The sequence below is a fragment of the Vipera berus genome (assembly GCF_964194415.1).
Source record: "Vipera berus genome assembly, chromosome: Z".
Classification (NCBI taxonomy): domain Eukaryota; kingdom Metazoa; phylum Chordata; class Lepidosauria; order Squamata; family Viperidae; genus Vipera; species Vipera berus.
In genome coordinates this window covers 129,917,909-129,945,408 of record NC_138205.1, presented here as the reverse complement: position 1 = coordinate 129,945,408, position 27,500 = coordinate 129,917,909, and the positions used below count along the sequence as shown (strand labels likewise).

The 27,500-nt window shown below is 45.9% G+C and overlaps 1 protein-coding gene and 1 long non-coding RNA gene across 2 annotated transcripts in view; both read right to left on the bottom strand.

Moving 5' to 3' along the window:
• The window catches only part of LOC308677644, a 792,073-nt gene that overhangs the window by 397,932 nt on the left and 366,641 nt on the right, over nt 1–27,500 (bottom strand). The window lies entirely within an intron of this gene.
• Nucleotides 13,886–27,500, bottom strand: part of WNT9A (Wnt family member 9A) — a gene marked incomplete at both ends in the record, with an annotated part of 27,993 nt that continues 14,378 nt past the window's right edge. Inside the window, 3 exons of the mRNA XM_081344226.1 lie at nt 13,886–14,359; nt 19,146–19,408; nt 21,305–21,564. Coding sequence (XP_081200352.1) covers nt 13,886–14,359; nt 19,146–19,408; nt 21,305–21,564 — 997 coding nt within the window. The remainder of the gene's footprint in view (nt 14,360–19,145; nt 19,409–21,304; nt 21,565–27,500) is intronic.

Sequence of the window (27,500 nt, the reverse complement as noted above, 5' to 3'; positions counted from 1 at the left end):
CTGTTACCTTCCCACCGTAGCGGTCCCTATTTTTCTACTTGCATTTTTACGTGCTTTCGAACTGCTAGGTTGTCAGAAGCTGGGACACGTAACAGGCGCTCACTCTGCTACGCGGCACTCGGGATTCGACCCGCCAAACTGCCGACCTTCTGATCGACAAGCTCAGCGTCCTAACCCACTGAGCCACTGTGTCCCTTGTACAGGGCTTTAGGGAGCGATAAATCATCTTGAACTGCATCCAGCAGCCAATGGATAACCACTAAAGGAAATAGCACCAATAAAAGAGAATATTTGTAGCTCAGGGTTGAAATGAGGGGTCTTAATTAGGCCTCTGAGCTTGGTGCTTTTCTGGCAGATGTTTAATGAGGTAACATCCTCAGTTGTAGAAGGGAGAAGGATTTGCGGAGAGGAGGAGGAAGAGGAAGAGGATTGTTGGGTCCTTGGTGTTTTCTGAGCTTGGTGATTTTCTTGAGGCATTACATTACTAAAGTAGTAACATCATCAGGGCTAGGACCTATTGGGCGCCTGGAAGAGTTTATCCCACAGCCTGAATCTTCCAGGCTTCGTGGTCCTTCTGGGGACTTGAATGGAGCAGGGTCATCTTCAGCCTGGAAACCAGGCTCCTAACTCTAACCATGACAGGTGCAAAAGACCAAATCCACACGTGAAGGCCCAATTAAACTGCTTTATTGCTGAAAGCCTACATACAGGAATCTTCTCAACTATAGGTAGGCACCTGCTAGGAGTTAGTGGCACTCATGGGAAGTTAGACTTAGTTCTTTTGTGACTATGGATTCTAGGCTGATCCTCCTTTTCACTCCGCCTCTTTCCCCCCTCCCCCCCCCCAGTTCCCACCATCTCTTCTCCTCCAAGCCGGTCTTCAAAATAGGTCAAACTTCCACTCGTTCTGCAAACTACTAGTTCCTACACCTTCGGCCAAAGTGGAGTGGCTAGCGTAATACCAGTGATGAGGTCTTCTTGCTGATGGCAAATAAAAAGCTAGAATTCAAGCGGGCTCATTAAGAAGGGTTTACAATGCGGTGAAAAGGACCTACGGCTGCTTAAAACGCTTCAGGGATGAATTTTTCCATGCCATGGAAGGAGCCAAGCCAGATTTGTGGAGGGTAGGACATTGGCAGGAGGGCAAAGTGCATGTGTTGTAATTTCCACCACCAGGAAGGAAACAGGTTTCTGAAAGAGGATGACCTCACTTGTTTGGCTAACGTTGAGGTGACAAGTCCTTTGATGACAGACACAAGTCCCCGAGCATCCTGGCCTTTGAGGCTTTTCCAAGGACAGCTTGGGGAAAAAAAAGGAGACTTTTTTTTTCCTTCAGAGATCGAGGTGGCAACACAAACCTTAACTGGTGCTCACCCACCAGGCGGTGTGTCAACAGCCCCCTGAAGGCTGGGTGGGTGGGTGGGCAGGAGACAAAACTGTCAGTCTGTTCTTTCAAAGTCCAAGCTGACGTAGTTGCAGGTCCACTTTAGGAAGAGTTGACTTCCCTGAGGTGGTGATGAGTTGGGTGGACTTCAATGCTTCTTTGTTGGAGAGCAAGGTTGGGCCGGGAGCCTGCACTCCCGTGAAGAGGCAGACACGTGGTAGGAGAAGTGTGTGTGTGGGGGGGGGGTTGGAAATAGGTCTTTGCAGCCAAAACTGATCTGGATTCAAAATGTTGGAGCAGAACGCCAATTCCATTCTCCACACTTCAAGAAGAAACTTGAATTGACAGTAAGAACAATGAATCGGTGGAATGACTTCGCTCCAGAAGTTGTGGGTGCTCCAGCATTGGAAGTTTTAAAGAAGAGATTGGATAGCCATTTGTCTGAAATGGTATATAGGGTCTTCTGTTTGAGCAGAGGGGTTGGACTATAACTCAGGGCTTTTCAACCTTTTCACCCATTGTACCCCTTTTAGGATATGGCAACATCCGAGTACCACCAGTCGCCTAGCAAGGTGTCAAAAAAAGGAAAAAAGTGATGAAGTACAGGTAGTCCTCGACTTACAACAGTTCGCTTAGTGGCTGTTCGAAGTTACAACGGCACTGAAAAAGTGCCCCCCAAGCCACAGCCGAGCGAGACACCTGCCTGCCCGCCCGGCGGTACTCTTCCTCCTGTCTGAGGTTTTTATTGCTGTGAGCATTTCTGTTGAGGATTGGCAGCAGGGGTGGGATGGGGGGGTGTTTGGTTTTTATTCCCCCCCTCTGCTGGGTGGTTGCAGCAGGTTTTGGTCACTTCACATAGCCCTGGGACACTGTGACCGTCATAAATATGAATCAGTTGCCAAGCATCTGAATGCAAATCATGAGACCCTGGAGATGCTGCAACATTCCAGCTGATCGGAGTTTCTTCTGGGCTCAACAGAAGCACCAGGATCAGCGCTGAGCTCCAGCTGGATCCTGGCACTGATCCTGGCACTTCTGCTGAGCCCTGACAGCCCTGCAGCTCCAGCCGTCTCTCGCTCAGGCTTGTGCGGTGCTGCCACCGGTTCAGCTCATTCCCCGCTACCACTTTTCTCGGATGGTCGCGTACCACCTGCCAGGTGCCAATGTACCACGGGTGGTACCCGTACCACTGGTTGAAAAGCCCTGAACTAGAAGACGTCCAAGGTCCCTTCCAACTCTGTTATTCTGTTATAGGAAACATTTGTAGCTTCTGTAATAATAACAGAAGGACAGAGTTGGAAGGGAGCTTGGAGATCTTCTAATCCAACCCCCTGCTCCTGCTCCTGCTCCTCCTGCTCCTCCTGCTCCTCAGAATAACACAATTGGGAAGGACCTTGGAGGGCTTCTAGTGTAACCTCCTGCCCAGACAGGAAACTCTATACCAGGAGTAGGCAACCTTGGCCCCTTCATGACTCGTGGACTTCAACTCCCAGAATTCCTCAGCCAGCATGGGGGAATCTTTGGCCCCTTCATGACTCGTGGACTTCAACTCCCAGAATTCCTCAGCCAGCATGGGGGAATCTTTGGCCCCTTCATGACTCGTGGACTTCAACTCCCAGGATTCCTGAGCCAGCTTGGCTCAGCTTGGAAACCTCTCCCTTCCTTCCCCTCAGCTTGGCTGGCTCAGGAATTCTGGGAGTTGAAGTCCACGAATAATAAAAGAGTCCAGGTTGCCTACCCCTGCACCCCCTGCTCAGGCAGGAAACCCTCTACCAGGGGTCAGCAACCTGAAACAGTGAAAGAGCCACTCGGAACCGGTTCCCTCACAGAAGGAAAAACTGGGAGCCGCAAAAAATGTGTGCGCATGCGCAGAACAGGGTTTGACTGAAGAGTGGAGCCAAGGCGAGATATGCACCTACCCTGCATATTTGAATTGATTGGGTGAACTTTTTTAGTCCCACTTTTTTTTTTTTGGACTGCACATGGCAGAGGACCGGGAGCCGCAGGAGACGGCTGAAAGAGCCGCATGCAGCTCCGGAGCCGTGGGTTGCAGACCTGTGCCCTAGACCATTTCAGACAAATGGCTGTCCAATCTTTTCTTGAAAACCTCCAGTATTGGAGCACCCTCAACTTCTGGAGGCAGGTTGTTCCCCTGATTAATTGTTCTCACTGTCAGGAAATTCCTCCTTAGTTCCAGGTTGTTTCTCTCTTTGATTAGTTTCCATCCGTTGCTTCTTGTCCTGCCTTCAAGCACTTTGGAGAACCGCTTGACTCCCTCTTCTTTGGGGCAGCCCCTGAGATACTGGAAGGATGCTTTCGTGTCCCCCCTGATCCTTCTCTTCATTAAACGAGACATACCCAATTCCAGCAACCGTTCCCTATATGTTTTAGACTCCAGTCCCCCGATCATCTTTGTTGCTCTTCTCTGCCCTCTTTCTAGAGTCTCAACATCCCTTTTACATCATGGCGGCCAAAACTGGATGCCGTATTCCAAGTGTGGCCTTATCAAGGCCTTGTAAGGTGGTATGAACGCTTCACATGATCTCGATTCAGTCCCTCTGTTGATGCAGCCTTCTTTTACAACGATTCCCATGGATACCCACCACCAAATCAATGACTGCAAATTTCATCTCTTGATTTTGTCATCCAAGTCATGGTTGTCCCAAAGATGTTTTTTCAAAAAAAACAACAACTGAACTTCCTTGGGTTTTTTTCCTTGAAGATGTTTCATTTCTCATCCAAGAAGCTCCTCAGTTCAGATCTTCAGAAGCTTCTTAGTTGAGAAGTGAAACGTCTTCAAGGGGGGAAAAAACAACAAAATCCAGTTGCCTTTTGAAAAGCATCTTTGGGTCATATCTTCGTGTTGTGGGGTCTAGAGAAGGTGTACAATCTAGCAGGCTGCTCCCTTACTTAACCAGGCACCGGTATCTTGCGATTTTCATGGTGGATCATCTTTAAATATCCCATAGTTGGTCAACCTTCTACCTAGAACAGGAATCCACCATGGTAACAGAGTTCTCTTTCTTGAATTGCCTAGAACAGGGGCTGGGTGGACTTCAAGTCCCAGAATTCCTGAACCAGCTATGCTGTCTCAGGAATTCTGGGAGTTGAAGTCCACAAGTGATAAAAGAGCCATGATTCCCCACCTCTGGCCTAGAACAGGGGTAGGCAACCTTGGCTCTTTTATGACTGGTGGACTTCAACTCCCAGAATTCCTGAGCCAGCCATGCTGAGGAGAAATGGAGAGGTTTCCAAGCTGAGCCATGCTGGCTGAGGAATTCTGGGAGTTGAAGTCCACCAGTCATAAAAAGAGCCATGATTCCCCACCTCTGGCCTAGAACAATGTTTCTCAAATTTGCCAGCCTGATGATGGGTGGACTTCAGTTCCCAGAATTCCTCCTGCTGACTGGGGAATTCTGTGCGTTTGAAGTTCATCCCATTTTCAAGTTAAGAAGTATTGTCTTTTTTTTTCCTTCCGGGCAAAATTTTCTTAAGTTGTAAAAATGGTCCCACCTCAACCACATAGAACACAAACTCACAAATGTTATAATTTAAAATACATTTATTGTCTCCTTTGTTCTCCTTTGTTATACCAAGTTGTTAAATAACTTAAATACATTCTCCACAGTCACTCAAGAATCCGATTTATACCTACAAGCTGTACATATGAGGTAGAGAGAAAATAATTTAGGCTACCTTACAAAGCATTAAACACCCCAAAATTCGCGGACAATAAAATACTACAAGTCCTTCGCATGTTGGTTCCTCAGAAGGAGCTCCATTCACGTGCGTGCAACCCATCTTCAAGTCCACATTCATGGTGCTATGACAAGACTTGGGGCAAGTGACCAATAAAAGCGAGCAAGCCCCCCGATACAATTTTGAAGGGGGGAAAAAAAGAATCATCGCATACCAAAAACAGAAAATGAAGCATCGTTGAATACTCAGATTTTACAGAATCCTACAAGATGGTTATGGAACAGTAGCCTAGAAAACTAGTCTTCTTGTAGGCCCCAAGTTGTAGAAAGCGCTGAAATAAGCATTAAATAAGATGACAAATTCCATTGAGAATTGTTAGAAGAATTTCTTCAACCAACATTTCTGGAGACTCTCAGCCATCCAAGTCATGGTTGTCCCGAAGATGCTTTTTCAAAAGCCAACTGGACTTTCTTTGTCTTTTTCCCTTGAAAACATTTCGCTTCTCATCCAAGAAGAACTGAAGAAAGTTCTTGGATGAGAAGCAAAACATTTTCAAGGGGAAACAAGTTTTTTGGGTTCTCCAACCAACCTGAATCTATCTTCTGGATCTAGAAATTTTGACTGTCCATTGATGATTTGTCTAGAACTGGAAGTATCAAAATAGCTGAGGGATCTAGCCTGAGAAAAGTAGTCACATCACCTTAGGACTTTCCCCAAATTTACATTTTTTGGTCTCTTTGTAGGGTGTCTTGGAGTCTCAATGCTATAATAGGCAACATAGGTTGCTTACCAAAAGAAATGGGTCCCACATCTTGATACCATTTCCATGTGGTGCAGTGGTTAAAGGCACTGGTCTAGAAGCCAAGAAACCATAAGGACTAGAAGACCTCCAGGGTCCCTTCCAACTTAAGGACAATCCCTCTTAAAGTAGGTCTTGTGGAGTCACAATAGGCTTACCTAGGAGACAGATGGACCATGATGAACCATAAATATATGTCAGCTTGTCTCCTAAAGTTGCGAGACCTCCATCATTTTCAAAAACAGACTGGGCAACCATTTGACCAGGATGCTTTGAGCAGATGTTGGACTAGAAGACCTTCAAGGTTCCTTCCAACCCTATAATTCTCTGTTTTATATCTGACCAATAAGAGATTTAGGATTTATTGCACACATTAAATGGCACATTCACATCAGCTCACACTTTTCACTTTCTCTTTAGCTATTTCAGGGGAGGATGAGGACACTTGTGTGTGTTCTTCTCATCCAACCTTTGCAAGGCAACCACAAAGTTAGATCATTTACAAAAATCCACACACACCCTTCTGATCCAGATGTAACTACTTGAAGGCTACGAGGTTTCTGGAGGATCACCAAGTTAGAAATAAGTAACCAAAGTGGATTACTCAGTAAATTCTATATTTTTAATGAGGGATAGAGGTTATGGAGCTCCTCAAATGAGGCTGAGACACAGTTCTCATCATGGACCAGGATAGATGATGGTTTTGGAGGTGGAACTCTAGAAGCATCTCAAAGTCCCACCTTCATAAACCCCAGTTTAAGACAGCAAAGAAAAGTGAGCAATTTTTAGGATCTATTTGTTGGAACTGATCACTTCCAGAGATGAAATGTCCTCTCTGGTGTCCATACATTTCATGAAGACCAGTCACTCCATCAGTTCAGATTAAGTCATCCTTATTGTTGGCCAAAGCTTGCCTCAACTTGCCTCCAGAGGATGTGAATGCTGTAACACTGGAAGTTTTTAAGAAGAGATTGGATGACTATTTGGCTGAAATGGTATAGGGTTTCCTGCCTGAGCAGGGGATTGGACTAGATGACCTCCAAGGTCCCTTCCAACTCTGTCATTCTATTCTATTCTATTCTATTCTATTCTATTCTAGTCTAGTCTAGTCTAGTCTAGTCTAGTCTAGTCTAGTCTAGTCTAAAGCTAGACAGGGAGAAGCATGGATGAAACATAGTTAATGCAATCCAACAAGGTATGGATTTTCCACACATTCCTGGAGGGATCCATACCACATCAAATCAGGGATCAGACCTTGTAGATTCCAGATGCTTCAACTCCCAGAATTCTTTTGAAAGATGCCATGGCTGGGGGATTCTGGGAATTGAAGTCCACCCATCTTAAAGGTTGATTGACACTGTGCCATTTCACTACAGCAGGGATTCCCAAACTTAGCCCCTTTTAAGATGGGTGGACTTCAACTCCCAGAATTCCACAGCCAATAGGGCCATTAGTGAGAATTCTGGGAGTCAAAGTCCATACCTCAGGACTCTTAAGCAGGCTACGATCCCAAAAGTTAAGAACTGTATCACAACTGTGTGCCATCAACACACATAATAAAACAGATTTGACTTTTTTGACCATTACAGAGGCTTTGCTACAAAGATTTCAAAAGGGATGTGGTGGAGAAAGTTAATAGCATGGAGATTATACAGGTAGTCCTCGATTTACGACCACAAAGGAGTCCCAAATTTCTGTATGTTGTTTTGGCCTATTTTACTATTTTTCTTGCCACAGTTGTTAAGTGAATTACTGTGGTTGTTAAGTTAGCAACAAGGTTGTTAAGTGAATCTGGCTTCCCAATGCTGTTCGAAAGTGGCAAAAGGGGATCACGTGACCCTGGGACCATCATCAATATGAATCAGTTGCCCAGCCCGTGACTTTGGGGATGGTCGTAAGTGTGAGAAACTGTCGCAAGTCGCTTTTTTGTGTGCCCTTTTAACTTTGAACAGTCCCTAAATGGATGGTTGTAAGTCGAGAATTACCTGTTGAGGATTTACATAGAATGCATGTGCCTCAATACTATTTATATAAAAACCCACAGGAGAATAAACCTTAGTATTTACAACACAGAACAGGAAAGCAACATTATCTGCTTTAAAATTCACATAAATACTTTTTTAAAAAATACTTACAGAAACACTCTGGCTTCAGTGCGTGCGTAACTATACAAAACCCACACCCACACCCTCTTCAGTAGTTCGTCCACACCTTTGCCTGTCCCCTTGCACACGCGTGCAGCACAAACTGTGAGAATTGCCAATCTCTTGCACTATATATAAAAACAGTATTTTATGATTACACTATAGCTCAACATCGTAGCCAACAGTCTTTCAACACAGGTAGTCCTCAAATTGTAACCACAACTTTGGCCACACGCATTTTTGTGGCTAAGCGAGAGTTATTAAAATGAGTTTTGCCCCATTTTACGACCTGTCTTGCCATGGTTGTTAAGTGAATCGCTGCAGTTGTGAAGTTAGTCACCCGGCCGTTAAGTGAATCTGGCTTCCCCCATTGACTTTGCTTGACAGAAGGTCACAAAAGGGGATCGCGTGACCCTGGGACACGGCAGCCGTCATAAATATGAGTCAGTTGCCAAACGTCTGAATTTTAATCACGTGACCATGGGGATGCTGCAATAGTCATTGGGGTGAAAAGTGGTCATAAGTAACTTTTTTCAGTGCCATCATAACTTTGAATGGTCACTACATGAACTGTTGTAAGTTGAGGACTACCTATAATCTTATGCATACTGGTTAGAGTATGCATTTCAGCAATCCAGGGTTGCATTTTTAAACATTTGACACCTGGTTCACACAACATGCTAACTAGATTGAGTAGAGACCTGGCATCTGAGCACATTTTCAAGGTGTTTAATTTGTGGCTGGCTTAGCTGCCAATGCAAACTCAGCCTGCCAGCTTAATTTAGTTATAGTGCACACCAGAAATAACTATGTTCGGTGATCTAGGTTTAGCCGGTTGTGTGAATTTCACCAATTGGTTGTTTCCCCCAAAGAGAGATTTGTGCCAAGCCTGGGGGTGGGGATATAATTGCTTCAAGATTGCAAGCTTATCTTAAACAAGATTTCTCAAACTTAGCAACATTAAGACGGGAGGACTTCCACTCCCAGAATCCCCCAGCCGGCATGTGTTAAGATGGGTGGACTTCAACTCCCAGAATTTCTCAGCCAGCATGTTGATTGCAGAATTCTGGGAGTTGAAGTCCACTCACGCTGACTGGGGAATTCTGGGAATTGAAGTCCACCCATCTTAAAATTGCCAAGATTGAGAAATAATTGTTTTAGAGAAAGAAAGTTAAAGCAAGCCATCATCTCCCTGGTTCAACTTCCGGTAACCTGGTTCCCTCAAATTAATTCTGATAATGAGCGAAGTGAGATGGTGGCCTGTTTGCCTATTGAACAAATTAACAAAAGAGTCCAAACTATGATTGTGCTAGAAGGAGAAACTTAAATGCAAGGTTAATCCATAGACTCATAGCAATGGCATCCGCAGAACATCAAACAGATTAAACCAGGATCTTAACTGGCTAGGATGTGAGCATTCTTTGGTGAGCCTTAGTTAATACAGGTAAGTCCTCAACCTACCACCACAACTCAGCTCAAAATGTCTGTTGTAAAGTGAGACATGTTAGGTTTTGCCCCATTTTACAACTTTCGTTGCCATGGTTGTTAAGTGAATCACTGCAGCTGATAAGTTAGTCACCTGGTCGTTAAGTGAACCCAGCTTCCCCATTGATTTTGCTGGTGAGAATTTCATGAAAGGGGGTCACATGACCCCGGGACACTGCAACCGTTGCAAATATGAGTTGCCAAGCATCTGAATTTTGATCATGTGACCATGGGGATGCTGCAAAGGTCATAACTGTGCAAAACGGTCATTAGTCGCATATTTCAGTGCTGCTGTAGCTTTGAATGGTCGCTAAATGAACTGTTGCAAGTCAAGGCCTACCTGTATTTCAGACGCGGCCTTCAAAAATCAAGCAAGGTCATCTTCAAACTGAGATGATATGGCTAAAACCCCCATGAGCATTAAAAATCCTTCAGGATTGCAAGCTCTTTTTCAAGCCATCTTTAGACCAGATATCTAAGATAGTGGCCAAGAGGAAAAATTACTTTCCATCTTATCAAACAGAAAAACTACATCAAGATTTCCCACGGTAGCGGGCAGGTGGCTTATGAAGTCACCATCTTTCCATAATTTTCAATAATAGACAGAGGGAAGAATTGCCCCGTTTTGGATATCTGTCCAAGAATACTTCCACTAACAGGAAAAGGGAAATTTTGGAACTTCTTCTCCAGCCTAGAGATGAAGACTGTAGCCCAAAGCAAGATCTATTTACTGAGAGAAAAGAATATTTGTTGACCGGGATTGAACTATGGGGTCCTTGCTGCTCTCTGAGCTGGGTGGTTTTCTTGCAGAGGTTTCATGATCCCACTGGGAAACATCATCAGTGCTAAAAGGGACAGGTGTTTGTGGGAATAGGAGGAGGAGGAGGAGGAGGAAGATGAAGATGAAGAGGACTGTGGGGTCCTCGGTCTCTGAGCTGGGTGGTTTTCTTGCAAACGTCTCATGACGCAACTAGGCAATGTCATCTGGGCTAACGTAGTTAGGTAGTGAAACGTCCGCAAGAAAACCACGAGCCTCAGAGAGCACCAAGGACTCCGCAAATCCCATTTCTCCAGTTTCCCCCCCCTCCCCATTTCTTTCCAAACCTCCCCAAGCCCCTCAAATCGAGCTGTTCCAACAGCAGCAAAAACATCGAGTTTCCTTCTACAAAACAGGACCCACCACTGGGCTTAGCTAAATAGAAACCAGGCTTCCAGGCAGATTCTTCCAAAGCTAAAAAAGGGGGGGGGAGAGAGAGAGAGAGAGGGAGAGAGAGAGAGAGGGAGAGAGAGAGAGAGAGAAATAGAGAGACTGCTCAAAAAAAATAAAGGGAACACTTAAACAACACAATGTACTGTATTTAATAGTAGGATGTCTTATCTTGTGTTATATATATATACATATATATATATACATGTACATGTACATGTATATATATGTATGTATGTATGTATGTATGTATAAAACGAAGAAAAATGAGGCTGCAGCTTGCTCACAGGTCAGGCTTGCAGTGTTGGAAAAAAATTAAAGGGCCCCTTTGGGAATCCGGGTTCAAATACCAGTGTGCAAAAAAAAAGGGGGGGGGAGGAATGAGTGCTGACATGTCCAAACGTGAGGCCCAGTTTCATAATACCACATGGAAACCATACAAACTTTTGAAAAGCTTAATAAATAAATGTTCAATATTTAGATCCAGGCAGTGGAATCTATCTAGATAGATTCATATCCCACCCTTTAAATAATAAAGACTCTTTTTACAGTCTTGGTTTGGTGTGTTTTTCCATCGGTTGCACGGAGCTACGGAGATGGTCCGTTAGGCGAGGAGATTCTTGGGCATGTAGCTTCAGGAATGGTCCACCAGACCACCAAAGCAGACACCAGTTCTTGGATATTTCATACCAGTTACAAGCGAAGTCCCAAAGCTAGCAGCTATCTTTCATTCTTCAGTCACTCTTCTAATCCATAAAATGGCCTCCATCATCTCAGAACCATCCCACCAACTTTGAAACCAAGCCACCATCTCATTTTTCTTCTCCTGGGTTTATCATCTCCTCCAAGACCATCCCCTTCCCCAAAAGGACAGCTTTGATAGAAGAGGCTACCGTTGTTGTTTTTATTATTATTATTATTTTGTTCAAAATGCCCCTAAAACTGGGCCTGAGAGCAAGGATGGTTTCCCGAAGGACAACGTGCAAGAAACGTGCTCATGCAGTAGATGACCTCTAAGGTCCCTTATTCTATATTCTAAGATTTCTGCTCCACTCCTCCAAAGGATCAAATTGCAATTCCCCAGGACAAAAAATAAAATAAAATAAATGCAACTCTTGGACCAGTTTTAAAATCGCTGTCCATCAAGCATGGACGACTCACCCAGGAATTTATCAGCTGTTCATCCAAATCCCATCCGGAAGGAAAAATAAAAATAAAAAGTTCCATAGTTGTTATAGTCCCAAATTCACATCAGAAGAATGCTGTGTTGACCATCACATTTGTACAGGTAGTCCTAAACTTACGACCACAATTGAGCCCAAAATTCATGGGAGACATTTGTTGAGTTTTGCCCCGTTTGATGACCTTCCTTGCCAAAGTTGTTGAGTGAATCACTGCAGTTATTAAGTTGGCAACACGGTTGTTAAGTGAATCTGGATTCCCCCCACTGACTTTGTTTATTAGGTCACGAAAGGGGATCATGTGACCCTGGGTTGCTGCAATCGTCATAAATATGAGTCAGTTGCCAAGCATCTGAATTTTGATCACGTGTCCATGGGGATGCTAAAACGGTCATAAGTGTGGAAAATGACCCTTTTTCAATGGTGTTGTAACTTTGAATGGTCACTAAACAGTCGTAAGTCGAGAACTAGCTGTACTAGGGGATGCTAAAATGGTCATAAGTGTGGAAAATGACCTTTTTCAATGCTGTTGTAACTTTGAATGGTCACTAAACAGTCGTAAGTCGAGAACTAGCTGTACTAGGGGATGCTAAAATGGTCATAAGTGTGGAAAATGACCTTTTTCAATGCTGTTGTAACTTTGAATGGTCACTAAACAGTCGTAAGTCGAGAACTAGCTGTACTAGGGGATGCTAAAATGGTCATAAGTGTGGAAAATGACCCTTTTTCAATGGTGTTGTAACTTTGAATGGTCACTAAACAGTCGTAAGTTGAGAACTAGCTGTACTAGTGATCCAGTCTGCCATTCTGATATTTCTCCATATATATATATATATATATATATATATATATATATATATATATATATATATATATATATATATATATATATATATATATATATATATATATATATATATATATATATATATATATATATATATATATATATCCATCTGATCAACAGGAACAAGAATCAGCTGCTCTCTTTTTACGCCTAACGTGCAGCTTTCTAGTGGTTTAGGTAATTTTTGCCCTTTTTCTTAAAAAAAAAAAAGCAACAGGCTTTTCACTGGCCCCAGAGAATATCATCGGCACAGATAAAGACGGGTGAAATGAGATCCTCAAGAGACACGCATTCTTGGACGCCGTGATCCAGACGTGGGAAAATAAAATCAAAGCCGCGTCATCGTCTCAAAGGCGATGCGCTTCCTCCGTTTTCCCAAAGGCGAAGTGCCAAATGGCATTCACAGCCAGGGCGTCACGCTACTTTCGAAGCAGCTTTCAGGTGCCAACTGAAAAAAGTCATAAGAGGAGAAATTGGGGCAAAAAGAAGGACGGCAGGCTCATTTTGTCTCTAGTGGTTCTCCAAATTCACCAGGTAGATTGCAAAAGAGAACAAAGAAACAGAGGTTGAGGGCGCACAAGGGGGAAATAGGAATAAAATTTAAAAAAATCGAAACAAAACCAAGATCTTCACCATCTGCTACAACGAAGTTTTAGAAGGAGGATTGAGGAACAGTCCTCCTGCTATTATCACCTTGACAGCTAATGGGAACATGGAGCCCAGAAACTCCATAAATTACTTTTGAAAAAAGTCCTTCTAGGACCCACATCTTCTGTAGTTGAAGGCCTACAGGAGGTAAGGTTCCTCCAGAAAGAAGCGAGACCATCCAGGTCCGAGAGAATTCTCAGGAGGGTGACACGGAAGGACCAAGGTGGACAACTCAGCCCTCGCCAAGAAGGGAAAGAATTCTGTCTCCAAGCCACATCTTGGTCATCGCAAGAGGTCTTCCCAGTGGTGTGGGCATCCACCATCTCTTTGCTGAGAAGGAGGCAGGGTCAGCAAGACATGGAACCCTTCAAAGTGCTTCCATCATGTCAGGGGAGCGCTCAGCGTCTCGCCGGATGTCCCTGGTCGTTCTCTCCAAGAAGGGGGCAAGGAGGTCCTGTCCCTGAAATCGGGGCTCACCGGACACCCCTCCTTCAGTCCTTGCAGGTGTAAACCTCCTCCCTCTGAGTACACTGCTTGCACTCCACGTAACAGCACCAGCGGACTTGACATTGGCACGGGCGAGTGACCACGCGGCTTTGGATGTTGTGTCCCCGTCCGCAGCAGATGCTGTCGCAGTTCTTGTCTTTGTAACACTTCCGACCGGACGTCCCGGAGGAGAACCGGCTGGTCAAGCAAAAGCTCGGAGAGTCGTCAAGATAAACCAGATCTGTAGTCCTGGGGATTTGGTCACCGTGACCCAGGACGGATTTTTTCGGTGGCGAGAGGTCTCCTTCCCCCGTGGCCTCATTGGTGGTGGTCACCACCTTGAGGGCCACCTCGTATTTCTGCTTGAGCTGCTTGCCGATCTCGTGGAACGGAGAGAGCTGCCGCCAACACGTCCGGACGGTGCATGAGCCGGAGACCCCGTGGCATTTACAAGTGGTCTCCACTCCAGCTTTGATGACCTGCAGAGAAAAGAAGGTGACAGAATCTCTGAAAGAAAAAGCCAGGGCGGAAACACCGCAGCACAAAACACTTGCGATTACAGATACTCCTCGCTCTGTAACTGCAGTGGATCCCAAAATGGCAGCCAAGAGCCGTACTGTTCATAAAGCAGGTTCACCCAATTTTATGACTTTTTTTTGCTGTGGTCATAACATGAGTCACCATGTCCTTTAAGCAAATGCACAGCGAACCCATTGTCCGTATGGACCCATGTGGTAAGCATGAGTTTCCAGCAATAAACATTGTAAAACAGGACTGTGGGATACTGCAAAGAGTTGTAAAGCCACCCATAGTCATTTTGTTTTCAGATGGATGGCAGAAAGAAAAGAAAGAAAGAAAGAAAGAAAGAAAGAAAGAAAGAAAGAAAGAAAGAAAGAAAGAAAGAAAGAAAGAAAGAAAGAAAGAAAGAGGGAGGGAGGGAGGGAGGGAGGGAGGAAAGAAAGAAAGAAAGAAAGAAAGAAAGAAAGAAAGAAAGAAAGAAAGAAAGAAAGAAAGAAAGAAAGAAAGAAAGAAAGAAAGAAAGACAGGAAGGAAGGAAGGAAGGAAGGAAGGAAGGAAGGAAGGAAGGAAGGAAGGAAGGAAGGAAGGAAGGAAGGAAGGAAGGAAGACTGGTTGCTAACCTGCCCCAAATGGGATCATGTAACTAGGGAGGGTCCTCAGCATCACTTCAAATCTGGGTCATAAGTACCTTTTGGGGGGTTCCATTATAATTTTGAAAGAGTTAGAGACCAGTCATAAATCAAGGATTACCTCTCATATTCACGGTTATCAGTCAACCCCTTCCCCCGCTTTTTTCTGTTCCGCACTCTCTCTAAAAATTAGAAGTCTAGAATAGAATAGAATCTGGAAGGGACCTTGGAGGTCTTCTAGTCCAGCCCCCTGCTCAAGCAGGAGAACCTATACCATCTCAGACGGTTGACTGTCCAGTCTCTGCTTGAAAACCCACGATTTCCGGAGGCAAGCAGTTCCACTGGTTAATTGTCCTCACCGTCAGGACGTTTCTCCTTAGTTCCAGGTTGCTTCTCTCTTTGATGAGTTTCCAACCATGGTTTCTTCTCCTGCCTTCAGGCACTCTGGAGAATAAGTTGACCCCCCTCCTCTTCTTTGGGGAAGCCCCTCAGATACTGGAGCACTGCTATCGTATTGCCCCTGTTTCTTCTTTTCTTTAAAAATGTCCAGGGCCAATTCACTGGCTTACGTTTCCCAAAACTTTCTTTTATTTACTTATTAATCAAATGTATATAGCCATCCCATTATGTATTGGTGTGTCCAAGAGGCTTAGTTGTGGGTGTGGATTTTTGGACCTGAGTTGGGACAGGACTACATCAAGGATGGGCAAATAGGGCACCCTTATCAACCACAATTCAGCCCAAAATTTCTGTTGCTAAGTGAGACAGTCGTTAAGGGAATTTTGTCCCTTTTTACAACCTTTCTTGCCACAGTCCCTGAGCAAATCACACGGTTGTTAACTGAATCTGGGCTTCCCCCCATTGACTTTGCTTGTCAGAAGGTCGCAAAAGAGGATGACGTGACCCCGGGGGACACTTGTGACTGTCATAAGAACAGTTGCCAAGTGCCTGAATTTTGATCAGGTGACCATGGAGATGCTGCACAGGTCGTAAGTGTGGAGAACGGTCCCTTTTTTGCAAATGGTCGTAAGTGGAAGATTCCCTGAATTGTTTTGCTTTTCCCGAATGAGGTTTGCTTTTGAATTTCTGCAATGTAAAAATCCTCTTCGGATAATGTAGCTTTCCTGAGGACCAACGTTTGACAAAATGCTGCAGAAAAAATGTCTGGACAGATTCCTCCTGACTTCTCTTATTTTTATTTTTAATTTTTTATAATTTTTTTTGCACATTCTTGGTCTCGGATGGCAAGCTGGCAGAGAGCAGATTAAACATCCCCCCCCCATTCTGTTTACGGTATGCATTTCAACCCCCAGTGCCAAGACCAGCTTGTCTGGCATGTAAAGTGAGCTAATTAGTTAGCAGGACTTCTGCAAAACTTATACTTTTAAGGGGCTTCTGCGGTGGGGGAAGGGGGGTGGGTGGCTTTGTTATACGGATCGGATTTTTAAAAAAGCAATTTTGCCTCTTTACCTCAGAGCAGGAGAAAAAGGGATTAAAGAGCAGGAAGAATTGAGACACGAGTGTTATGAAACCCGGTGATTGTTTTCTATTTTATTCAGAATTATAGGATAACAGATCTAGAGGTCCAACCGCCCCCCCCCTCCGCGCAAGCTGGAAACCGTATAATATTTTTTATTTTTTATTTATTTTATTTTAATTCCATTTATATCCCGCCCTTCTCCGAAGACTCAGGGCGGCTTACAAGCCAGACGAATGGTTGTTCAGTCTCTTCTTGAAAATCTTCAGCGATAGAGAGCATCCACAGCGCCTGGAGTCAAGACGCTCCGCTGATTAACTGATTTGAGATTAGAGAATAACAGAAGAGAGCAGAGCTGGAAGTGACCTCAGAGGTCATCTAGTCCAACCCCCTGCTCAGGCAGGAGACCCTTTCAGACAAGTAATTTGTCCAGTCTCTTCTTTAAAATCTCCAGTGATAGAGCACAACTTCTGGAGTCAAATTATTCCATTGATTAATTGTCCTCACTGTCAGGAAGTTTCTCCTTAGTTCCAGGTTGCTTCTCTCCTTGGTGAGTTTCCATCCGTTGCTTCTCGTCCTGACCTTCAGGGGCTTTGGAGAATAGCTTGACTGCCTCTTCTTTGGGGCAGCCCCTGAGATACTGGAAGAGTTGCTATCCTGTCCCCCCTCGTCCTTCTCTTCGTTAAACTACACATACCCAATTCCAGCAACCGTTCCTTATATGTTTTAGCCTCCAGCCCCCTAATTATCTTCTCTTCTCTGCATTCTTTCTTTCCTTCTTTTCTTGCTGTGATTCCCTTTTTTCCTCCATTTCCCCCCCCCTTTTTTTGAAGGTATTCTCCTTTGGTACCCCCTTAATGAAAAGTCTAGCGCATTAGTGCACAGTTCTGGTGATTGGAGGTTGAGAAAAAGCTTTAATTAAAAAGAAAAAAAAGACTCTCTCCTGGGGCTTTGTTAAGCTTCGTTAAAATTGACTTTTTAACTCCATCTCTGTGGAGCGTTGCTAAATTCCTTCATCTGGAGAAGAGCTGGGCTTTCATTGGAGGAAACTGTAAATTGGGTGGGCTTCTATTCAACGACTGTGGAATCGGACGCAGGAGACCCCCAGGCCAATACAGGTAGTCCTCGACTTAATAATTCATTTAGTGACCATTTGAATTACAACAGCACTGCAAAAAGGGTCTGTTCCTCACACTTATGACCACGGCAGCATCCACTAGGTCAGGTGATCAAAATTTGGACACTTGGTAACCGACTCATATCTATGACGGTTGCAGTGTCCCAGACTGTCTGACAAGCAAAGTCAATGGGGAAGCCGGATTCACTTAGCAACCATGTGACTAACTTAACAACTGCAAGAAAGGTCATAAAAATGCAGCAAAATTTACATAACAAGTATCTCACTTAGCAAGAAAAAAAATGGGCTCAATTGTAGTCATAAGTCGGGGGACTCCCTGTAACCTTCGGTACTATAATGGCAGGAACTCCTGCAGACTGAAGGGTGGCCCTGTAGTTAGCAATTTCAAGGCAGGATGAGAAACTGAGAGGGGGAGGGGGAGGGGGGGGGAGGAGAAGGAGCAAGAGGAGGAGAAGAAGAAGAAGAGGAGGAAGAGAAGGAGGAGAGAAGAAGAGGAGGAGGAGGAGGAGGAGAAGGAGCAGGAGGAGGAGAAGAAGAGGAGGAGGAAGAGGAGGAGGAGGAGGAGGAGAGAAGAGGAGGAAGAGAAGAAGAAGAGGAGGAGGAGGAGGAGGAGGAGAGGAGAGGAGGAGGAAGAGGAGGAGGAGAGAAGAAGAGGAGGAGGAGAAGAAGAGGAGGAGGAGGAGAAGGAGGAGAGAAGAGGAGGAAGAGAAGGAGGAGAGAGGAGGAGGAGGAGGAGAAGAGGAGGAGGAGGAGGAGAGAAGAGGAGAAGGAAGAGGAGGAGAGAAGAAGAGGAGGAGGAGAAGGAGGAGAGAAGAGGAGGAGGAGGAGGAAAGAAGAATAGGAGGAGGAGGAGAAGAATAAGAAGAAGAGGAGGAGGAGAAGAAGAAGGAGAGAAGAGGAGGAGGAGGAAAGAAGAAGAGGAGGAGGAGGAGAATAAAAAGAAGAGGAGGAGAAGGGAGGAGGAGGAGAAGGAAAAAAAGGGGAAGAAGAGAAGAAGAGGAGGAGAAGAAGAGGAGAAAGAAAAAAGGAGAAGAAGAGGAGGAGGAGGAGGAGAAGAAGAGGTGGAGGAGAAGGGAAAGAGGTGGAGGAGGAGGAAGGAAAGAGGAGGAGGAGGAGGAGAAGGAGAAGGAGAAGAAGAAGAGAAGAGGAGGAGGAGGAGGAGGAGACTTGACGACAGTAGCCATAGGTATACCATTAGAAGATCTGAAGGACCAGATTCCCTTGGAGAATATCTAAGTAGGTATTTGCCAAGAGTCAATTCTGACTTGAAGGCACATCGTGGGTCAATAAATGATGAAGATGAGCTGCATGAAGAATCTGGCTAAACATGCCTTCCAGTGATCCTTTCTCCTGCTCTTTCATCCTAGCAGAATGCTCGGCCAACCATTTCTCCAACTAGAATTTTGGTGGCCCTCAACCATCTTTACCTAGCACTCTTCCCAGACCCCCGAGGAGGACCTACCTCTCCACAGCTACAGCCTACAACCATGATGAGCACTTACCTTCATCCCCACCAAATTGTTGTGGAAGTCCACCTGAGCTCTCAGATCCTTGTTGGACTTCTTCCCAAGGAACTCTTTGACAAACTTGTTGCTGTATTTGAGATTGTCCCCACATCCGCCCCACTGCCATGCTTCGCGGTTCTCCAGGTCAGGGGCCTCGTCGCAAGTGCAGCGCTCCATACGTCCGGCGCTGCAGGCTTTGGCCATGGCGTGGGTCAGCCCCGCCGAAGAGATGGCGTAAAGGAAAGCAGTTTCCTTAAACCCTGAGGAGGAAGACGACAACGTTGTTAGCACATCGAAGTTCTCTCTTAGAGCGGTACTGCCCAGGTCTGACCATTTTGAGATGGGTGGACTTCAACTCCCAGAATTTCCCAGCCAGCATGCTTTAAGAAGGGTGGACTTCAACTCCCAGAATTCCCCAGCAAAAATGCTTGGAAATGCGTGGACTTCAATTCCCAGAATTCCTCAGCCAGCATGCTTGGAGATGGGTGGGCTTCAACTCCCAGAATTTTTCAGCCAGCGGGGTTGGAGATGAGTGGACTTCAACTCCCAGAATTCCCTAGCCAGCATGCTTTAAGAAGGATGGACTTCAACTCCCAGAATTCCTCAGCCAACATGCTTGAAGATGGGTGGATTTCAACTCCCAGAATTCCCCAGTCAGCAAGCTTGAAGATGGGTGGACTTCAACTCCCAGAATTCCCCAGCCAACATGCTTTAAGATGGATGTAGTTCCACACCCAGAATTCCCCAGCAGCATGCTTTAAGATGGGTGGACATCAACTCCCAGAATTCCCCAACCAGTATGCGAAAATGGGTAGACTTCAACTCCCGGAATTCCTCAGCCAGCATGCTTGAACATGAGTGGACTTCAACTCCCAGAACTCGTCAGCAAGCATGCTTGGAGATGAGTGGACTTCAACTCCCAGAATTCCTCAGTCATTATCCTTGGAGAGGAGTGGACTTCAGCTCCCAGAATTCCTCAGTCATTATCCTTGGAGATGAGTGGACTTCAGCTCCCAGAATTCCTCAGTCATTATGCTTGGAGATGAGTGGACTTCAGCTCCCAGAATTCCTCAGCCATCATGTTTGAAGACGGGTGGACTTCGACTCCCAGAATTCCCCAGCCAGGATGCTTTAAGACAGGTGGACTTCAAATCCCAGAATTCCCATTTGAAGTCCACATATCTTAAAGTAGCCAAGGTCAAGAAACAGTTGGTTACAGACAGTCCTCATCAAACAACTGTAATCAAGTCCTCCCATGACAGTCATTTTTCGTAGCAGTCCCAAAACAGGTTGGTCACCTAAGCGACCAAATATTGTAACCTTTTTATAGCAGTTGTTAAGCGAACACATGGTTGTTTGGTGAAAGAAAGGGTGCAGTTTTGCTGAAAACCAGAAGTAAGTGACAATTTTCAGCAAGACCATCGTGAAACGCGGTCCCATGATCGCGGGATGTTACAAACGGCTGAGGATATGGCTGTGTTACCAAGTACACAAAGTTCAGCCACGGGACTGCAGAGGGGCCCAACCTTCTGAATTTTGAATCCAGGTCGTAAATCCCCTTTTTGGGGTTGGTCATAACCAGTCACTAAATGGACGGTTGTAAGTCAAGGACTATCAGAAAGATCCTTCCCTCCCTTCTAGCACTGATGATGCTACCTAGTTGGGTCATGAAACGTCTGCAAGAAAACAATGAATTTCAGATAACACCAAGGACCCCACAGTCCTCCTCCTCCTCCTCCTCCTCTCTGCAAATCATACTCCCCTTTCCTGCCCTAATAGTGTTCCCATGAATCATCTGCAAGAAAACAATTAATCTCAGATAACACCAAGGACCCCACAGTCCTCCTCCTCCTCCTCCTCCTCCTCCTCCTCCTCCTCCTCCTCCTCTCTGCAAATCATACTCCCCTTTCCTGCCCTAATAGTGTTCCCATGAATCATCTGCAAGAAAACAATTAATTTCAGATAACGCCAAGGACCCCACAGTCCTCCTCCCCCTCCTCCTCCTCCTCCTCCTCCTCCTCTCTGCAAATCATACTCCCCTTTCCTGCCCTAATAGTGTTCCCTAGTTGGGTCATGAAACATCTGCCAGAAAACCCCCAAGCTGTGAGAGCATCCCACATTCCTCCTCCTGTCGTAAGTCGAGGACTCCCACTAACCTCTCTTCAGCAGGCTGGCCCTGTAGCGCCCCTCCAGGGTGCAATTCCACCTCTCAAAGCGGAATTGATACTGGCATTCCAGCGCACTCATGCTAATGGCTTCCATGAGGGTCTCGGCCACGCCGGGGTCTCTCCGGCACATCCGGCGCTGTTTCTTTTCCAGCTTCAGACGGTCACACACTTTGTAGTGGGCCTTGATGGCGGCTTCCTCCATCTCTGTGGTGAGAGGGAGGATGGTCAGAGGCTCATTGCCCGTCAACCTGGAGGGGGAGAGAAAGGGCAGTGGGCTGAATCAACAAAAACCTTATTTATTTAGTTATCTAGGTAAATGTAAAGGTTCCCCCGCACATGCGTGCTAGTCGTTTTCAACTCTAGGAAGAAGGTGCTCATCTCCGTTTCAAAGCCGAAGAGCCAGCGCTTGTCCGAGGATGTCTCCGTGGTCATGTGGCCGGCATGACTAGACGCCAAAGGCGCACGGAACGCTGTTACCTTCCCACCGGAGTGGTCCCTATTTTTCTGCTTGCATTTTTACGTGCTTTCGAACTGCTAGGTTGGCAGAAGCTGGGACGAGTAACAGACGCTCACTCTGTTACGCGGCACTCGGGATTCGACCCGCCAAACTGTCGACCTTCGGATCGACAAGCTCAGTGTCCTAACCCACTGAGCCATTAATACCTTGATCCATAAGGCAAGAGAACGTATTTAATCCTCCATCCTCTGCTGACTTTCCCCACAACGATAACCTTGTGGGCCAGGTTGGGCAGAAAAAAATTGATTTACCCCAAGTCGCCCAGCTGGCTTTCAGACCGAAATCAGGATTAGAACTCACCACCTCCTGGGGATCAGGCCCACAGTCACCCAGCCAGCTTTCAGGTCTAAAGTGGGACCAGGACTCACCATCTCCTGGGCATCAGGCCCAAAGACATTTAACCAGCTTTCATGCCTAAGATGGAACTAGAACTCACTCGCTCCTGGGGATTGGCCTAACGTTAGCCAATTGGCTTTCACGCCTAAGGTGGGACTAGAATTCACCGTCTTCTGCTAATTGGCCCAAAGTCACCCAGCCAGCTTTCATGCCTAAGGCAGTACTAGAACTCCCCGTCTCCTGGTGATTGGCCCAAAGTCACCTAGCTGGCTTTCATCCCTAAGGCGGGACTAGAACTCACCATCTCCTGGTGATTGACCTAATGTTAGCCCGTTGGCTTTCACACTCTCTCTTTTGCTTTCACCCTCTTTTGCGATCACAGACATTAAAAAAAATGCTAATTTAGGAAGATCAACCTCTTTTTTGTCTGCCCGGCGTGGTTGTGACCTCTTATTAGCCTGAAACTTGCTACTCTTTGCTCATCTCTTGAGTGCTGAAAGAATGATTATTCGTTCGCAAACAGCTGTAACTGCAGTCCAGTTGCCAAATGCCCAAAATGTGATCACATGACCATAGGGGGAAGGAGAGAGGCCATCGTAACTGTCGTAACTAGAGGACTACCAGTTAACAATTTCATGTAACAAGGAAGCTTCAAAACCAATGCATTGTGTTTATCCGCTGTCAAATAGCAATTGCACTTACTTATATGCCGCTTCACAGAGCTTTACAGCCCTGCCTAAGCGGTTTACAGAGTCAGCATCTTGCACCCCGCAACAATTTGGGTCCTCATTTTACGGAAGGATGGAAGGCTGAGTCAACCTTGAGCCAGTCAGGATCGAACTCCTGACTATGGTCAAAGTTTGCCTGCAATACTGCATTCTAACCACTGCTCCATCAGGAAGGAAGGAAGGAAGGAAGGAAGGAAGGAAGGAAGGAAGGAAGGAAGGAAGGAAGGAAGGAAGGAAGGAAGGAAGGAAGGAAGGAAGGAAGGAAGGAAGGAATAGCAATAGCCCCTAGACTTATATACCGCTTCACAGTGCTTTACAGCCCTCTCTAAGCTGCTTATAGAGTCAACATATTGCCCCCAGCAGTCTGGGTCCTCATTTTACTGACCTCGGAAGGATGGAAGGATGAGTCAACTTTGAGCTGGTCAGGATCAAACTGCCAAACTGCTGGCAGCCGGCAGTCAGCAGAATTAGCGTGCAGTACTGCACTCTCACCACTGCGCCACCACGTGCTATTCTGAAGAAAGGGTCTACATTTGTGGTCCCTGTAAGTGGCATTTCTGGTGGGTTGGATCTTCCATGAACCCCACTTTTGCGGTGGGCAGACGGCCAACTCGCCTGGAAAACACAGAAGTCCCAAGCCACATGACACAATGACGACAACCAAGTTAGATGGCTTTAAGGAGTAGAGAGGACCAGTTCTCGGATTTGCTAGATACTCCTGATAGCAGGCTGGAGCTCCTGAATTCTCAGCCATGTTTCCAAAACATGGTTTGTTCCAAAAAAGATGATTAATAAAAGAGTTTTGTCCTCCAGGCCAGTTTTGTATGCTTCTCAAATCAATCTCATTGGCACTGGACAATCAGGATGCTGCATTAGCTGAGCAGATGACCTAACCCTGCAGGACTGAATAATACAGTTGGAAGGGACCTTGGAGGTCATCTAGTCCAACCCCCTGCTCCTTCTCCTTCTTCTCCCCCTCCCTCCCTCCCTCCCTCCCTCCCTTCCTCCCCCTCCTCCTCCTCAGAATAACAGAGTTGGAAGGGACCTTGGAGGTCATCTAGTCCAACCCCTGCTCAGGCAGGAAACCCTGTACCATTCCAGACAAATGGCTGTGTAATCTCTTCTTGTAAACCTCCAGTGTTGGATCACACCACAATTTCTGGAGGCAAGTTGTTCCACTGTGTAATTATTCTCACTAACAGGAAATTAGTTCCAGATTGCTTCTCTCCTTGATTAGTTTCCATCCGTTGCTTCTTGTCCTGCCTTCGGGTGCTTTGGAGAATAGCTTGACTCCCTCTTCTTTGGGGCAGCCCCTGAGATACTGGGAGACTGCTATCATGTCACCCCTGGTCCTTCTCTTCATTAAACCAGACGTACCCAATTCCAGCAGCCGTTCCTTATATGTTTTAGCCTCTGGTCCCCTGATCATCTTTGTTGCTCTTCTCTGTACTCGTTCTAGAGTCTCAACATCTTTTTTACATCATGGTGACCAAACCTGGATACAGTATTCCAGGTGTGGCCTTACCAAAGCATTGTAAAGTGGTATTAACACTTCACTTCATCTTGGCTCTATCCCTCTGTTAAGGCAGCCTAGAATTGCATTGGCTTTTTTTGCAACTGCAGCACACGGCTGGCTCCTATTGTAATGATTGCCCACTAGGACTCCGAGATCCCTCTCACAGCTACTACTATTGAGCCAAGTTCCACGTACTCTTGGCTCAACAGCAATAACTGCAAGAGGGATCTTGGTGTCCTACAGAACAGTCACTTGACTAAGAGCCGGCTGTGTTCTGCACTTCTGAATGTTCTAACCCAGACTCTTCTCCATGGCTTAAGACTTCAGACTGGGGTGTTTGGGGCCTCTGGACTCCTTTTATGCAACGAAAAGCAGGAATGAGAAAAGAAGGGCAATTGAGGTCAGAATTTGCCAGCCACAGAGCTCTTTTCCTCACTCTTGGCACAACAGCGGTCGGGAGTCTCCAGCCCAAGTGCCAGCCAAGGACAACAGTTCGCCTTGTGGTCCAGTCCAAGCTTTCCACCCAAGGATTCCTTCAGACAACAGCTGTGGGTCAGGGCAAGACCCACACAAGACCAGCAGAGTCCCTTGGCTGCAGGGACGGCAACAGTTTGTTGGTTTTTCATCCACCACCCCGTCTTGAATTCGCTCCCTCCGATTTCAACACCAGCAGCGCAACTTTAGAAAAACAAAACAGATCGGCCGGCAAGGAAATCTGAACAGATTGTTCTCTGAGGTTCATCTGCAAGGCTGGCCTTGCAAAGTAATCTTGTAAAAGGTGCCTGCCAGGGCTTCTCAATTTTCGGGGCAGCTGGAAGATGGGAGGACTTCAACTCCCAGAATTTGGCAGCCAGCCATGCTAGCAACACCCAGTGACTGACAGAGAGAGGAGGGGAAGAGAGAGGAGAGGGAGATAGATAACAGATTAGAGAGAGAGATAAAGTAACAGGTAGGTAAGAGAAAGAGAATATACAGACCAGATCATGGGTAGGAGAGAGACAGACAGACAGACAGGATAATGGGAGTAGAGACAGACAGACAGACAGACAGACAGACAGACAGACAGACAGACAGACAGGATAGATGATAGATGATAGATAGATAGATAGATAGATAGATAGATAGATAGATAGATAGATAGATAGATAGATGATAGATAGATAGATGATAGATAGATAGATAGATAGATGAGAGAGAGAGAGACAGACAGACAGACAGGATAATGGGTAGGATAGATAGATATAGATAGATAGATAGATAGATAGATAGATAGATAGATAGATAGATAGATAGATAGATAGATAGATAGATAGATAGATAGATAGACAGACAGACAGACAGACAGACAGACAGACAGACAGACCTCACCATCTCCGGGTGATTGGCCCAAATTCACCCAGCCAGCTTTCACGCCTAAGATGGGACTAGAACTAGAACTCACCGTCTCCTGTTCTTTAGACTAGCACCTTATCCACTATCCTCAATAACTTAACAGTTGCATTCCTGAGTGACAAAAGCCCCTAACCATGGTCATAGAGAGAGAAAACCTATAGCCATCTAGGTTCTCAAGAAATAGTAACTTCTCTCATTTGCCAACGGCTCCCCCAATCTCCTTTCTTGGCGCCAAGTAGTTCCCTCCACTTCCAAACCCATTCCAAAATTTGGGAACTGCACCAAGCCGGCTTTTGCAAAATCTTTTGGAAAATTGACTGGAGGAAGCCGTAACAGAGATCAAGTTATTCCAACCTTCTAGACTCCTTTGCAAGGCTGCCCTCCCATGTGTGCCTGTCAGTCGCAGTTAGCTGCCACCAGGTGCACAAAAGACACACACACACACATACATACACCGAGACACCACTGACTGTTGTAATCCGTCACCCATTTGCCTCCCTAACACTACAGACAGCCTTAAGTCTCACCTTCTCGTTTTCAGCAGCTCAGTGATGGATGGATGGGGCATCTCGCCCCTGGCTGGCCTTTATTCTTGCCCTGTACACCGCCCTGAGTCCTTCGGGAGAAGGGCGGTATAGAAATATTAATAAATTAAATTAAATTAAATTAAATTCCACTCCAAAGCCAATCATGCTTTGCAATTTAAGGCCCTTGCATTTTCAGGAAGACAGGCCTGCTAGAAAAGTGGGGGGAGGGGTGTCGTACTCTCCCTCCCCAATTTGGGAGTGGGTGGGCAACCCATATAGACAAAAAAAAATCACGAAGGGAGAAAAGTTACTTGGGGCGCTTCGGAACATGGCTTGGCTCACTTATTAGTTTTTTTTAAAAAAAAATTAGGGACTCCCTGCATTGTGTTTGTAGCCACCCCAAAAAGGAGGGGGTCTTCTGGAGGACACATTTTGCAGATGGGGGTTAAAGAGACCCAATTCGGTCTAGTGCTTAAGGCACCAGGCTAGAAATCGGGAGGGTGAGTTATAGTCTTAGGCGTTAAAAGGGACACGGTGGCTCAGTGGGTTAGGACGCTGAGCTTGTCGATCAGAAGGTCGGCAGTTTGGCGGGTCGAATCCCGAGTGCCGCGTAACAGAGCGAGCGCCTGTTACTCGTCCCAGCTTCTGCCAACCTAGCAGTTCAAAAGCACGTAAAAACACAAGTAGAAAAATAGGGACCACTCCGGTGGGAAGGTAACAGCGTTCCATGCCCCTTTGGCGTCTAGTCATGCCGGCCACATGACCACGGAGATGTCCTCGGACAAGCGCTGGGTCTTCGGCTTTGAAACGGAGATGAGCACCGGCCCCTAGAGTTGGAAACGACTAGCACGCATGTGTGGGGGAACCTTTACCTTTACTTTTAGGCGTTAAAACTGGCTGGGTGAGGTTATGCCAATGACCAGGAGTGAGTGGGTTCCAGTCCTACTTTAGGGCACAAAAGCCACTGGGTAACTTTGGGCTAGTCACTTCTTCTCAGCCCAAGAAAGAAGCCACCTCTAAAAAAAATCTTGTCATGAAAACTGCACGGACTTTATGCAGGCAGTTTTCACGAGTCAAAAAGTGAAAAGGAAAGAAGAGAAGAGGAAAGAAGAGGAAAAAAAGGAAAGGAAAGGAAAGAAAAAAAATAAAATAAAAGAAATTAGAGTTT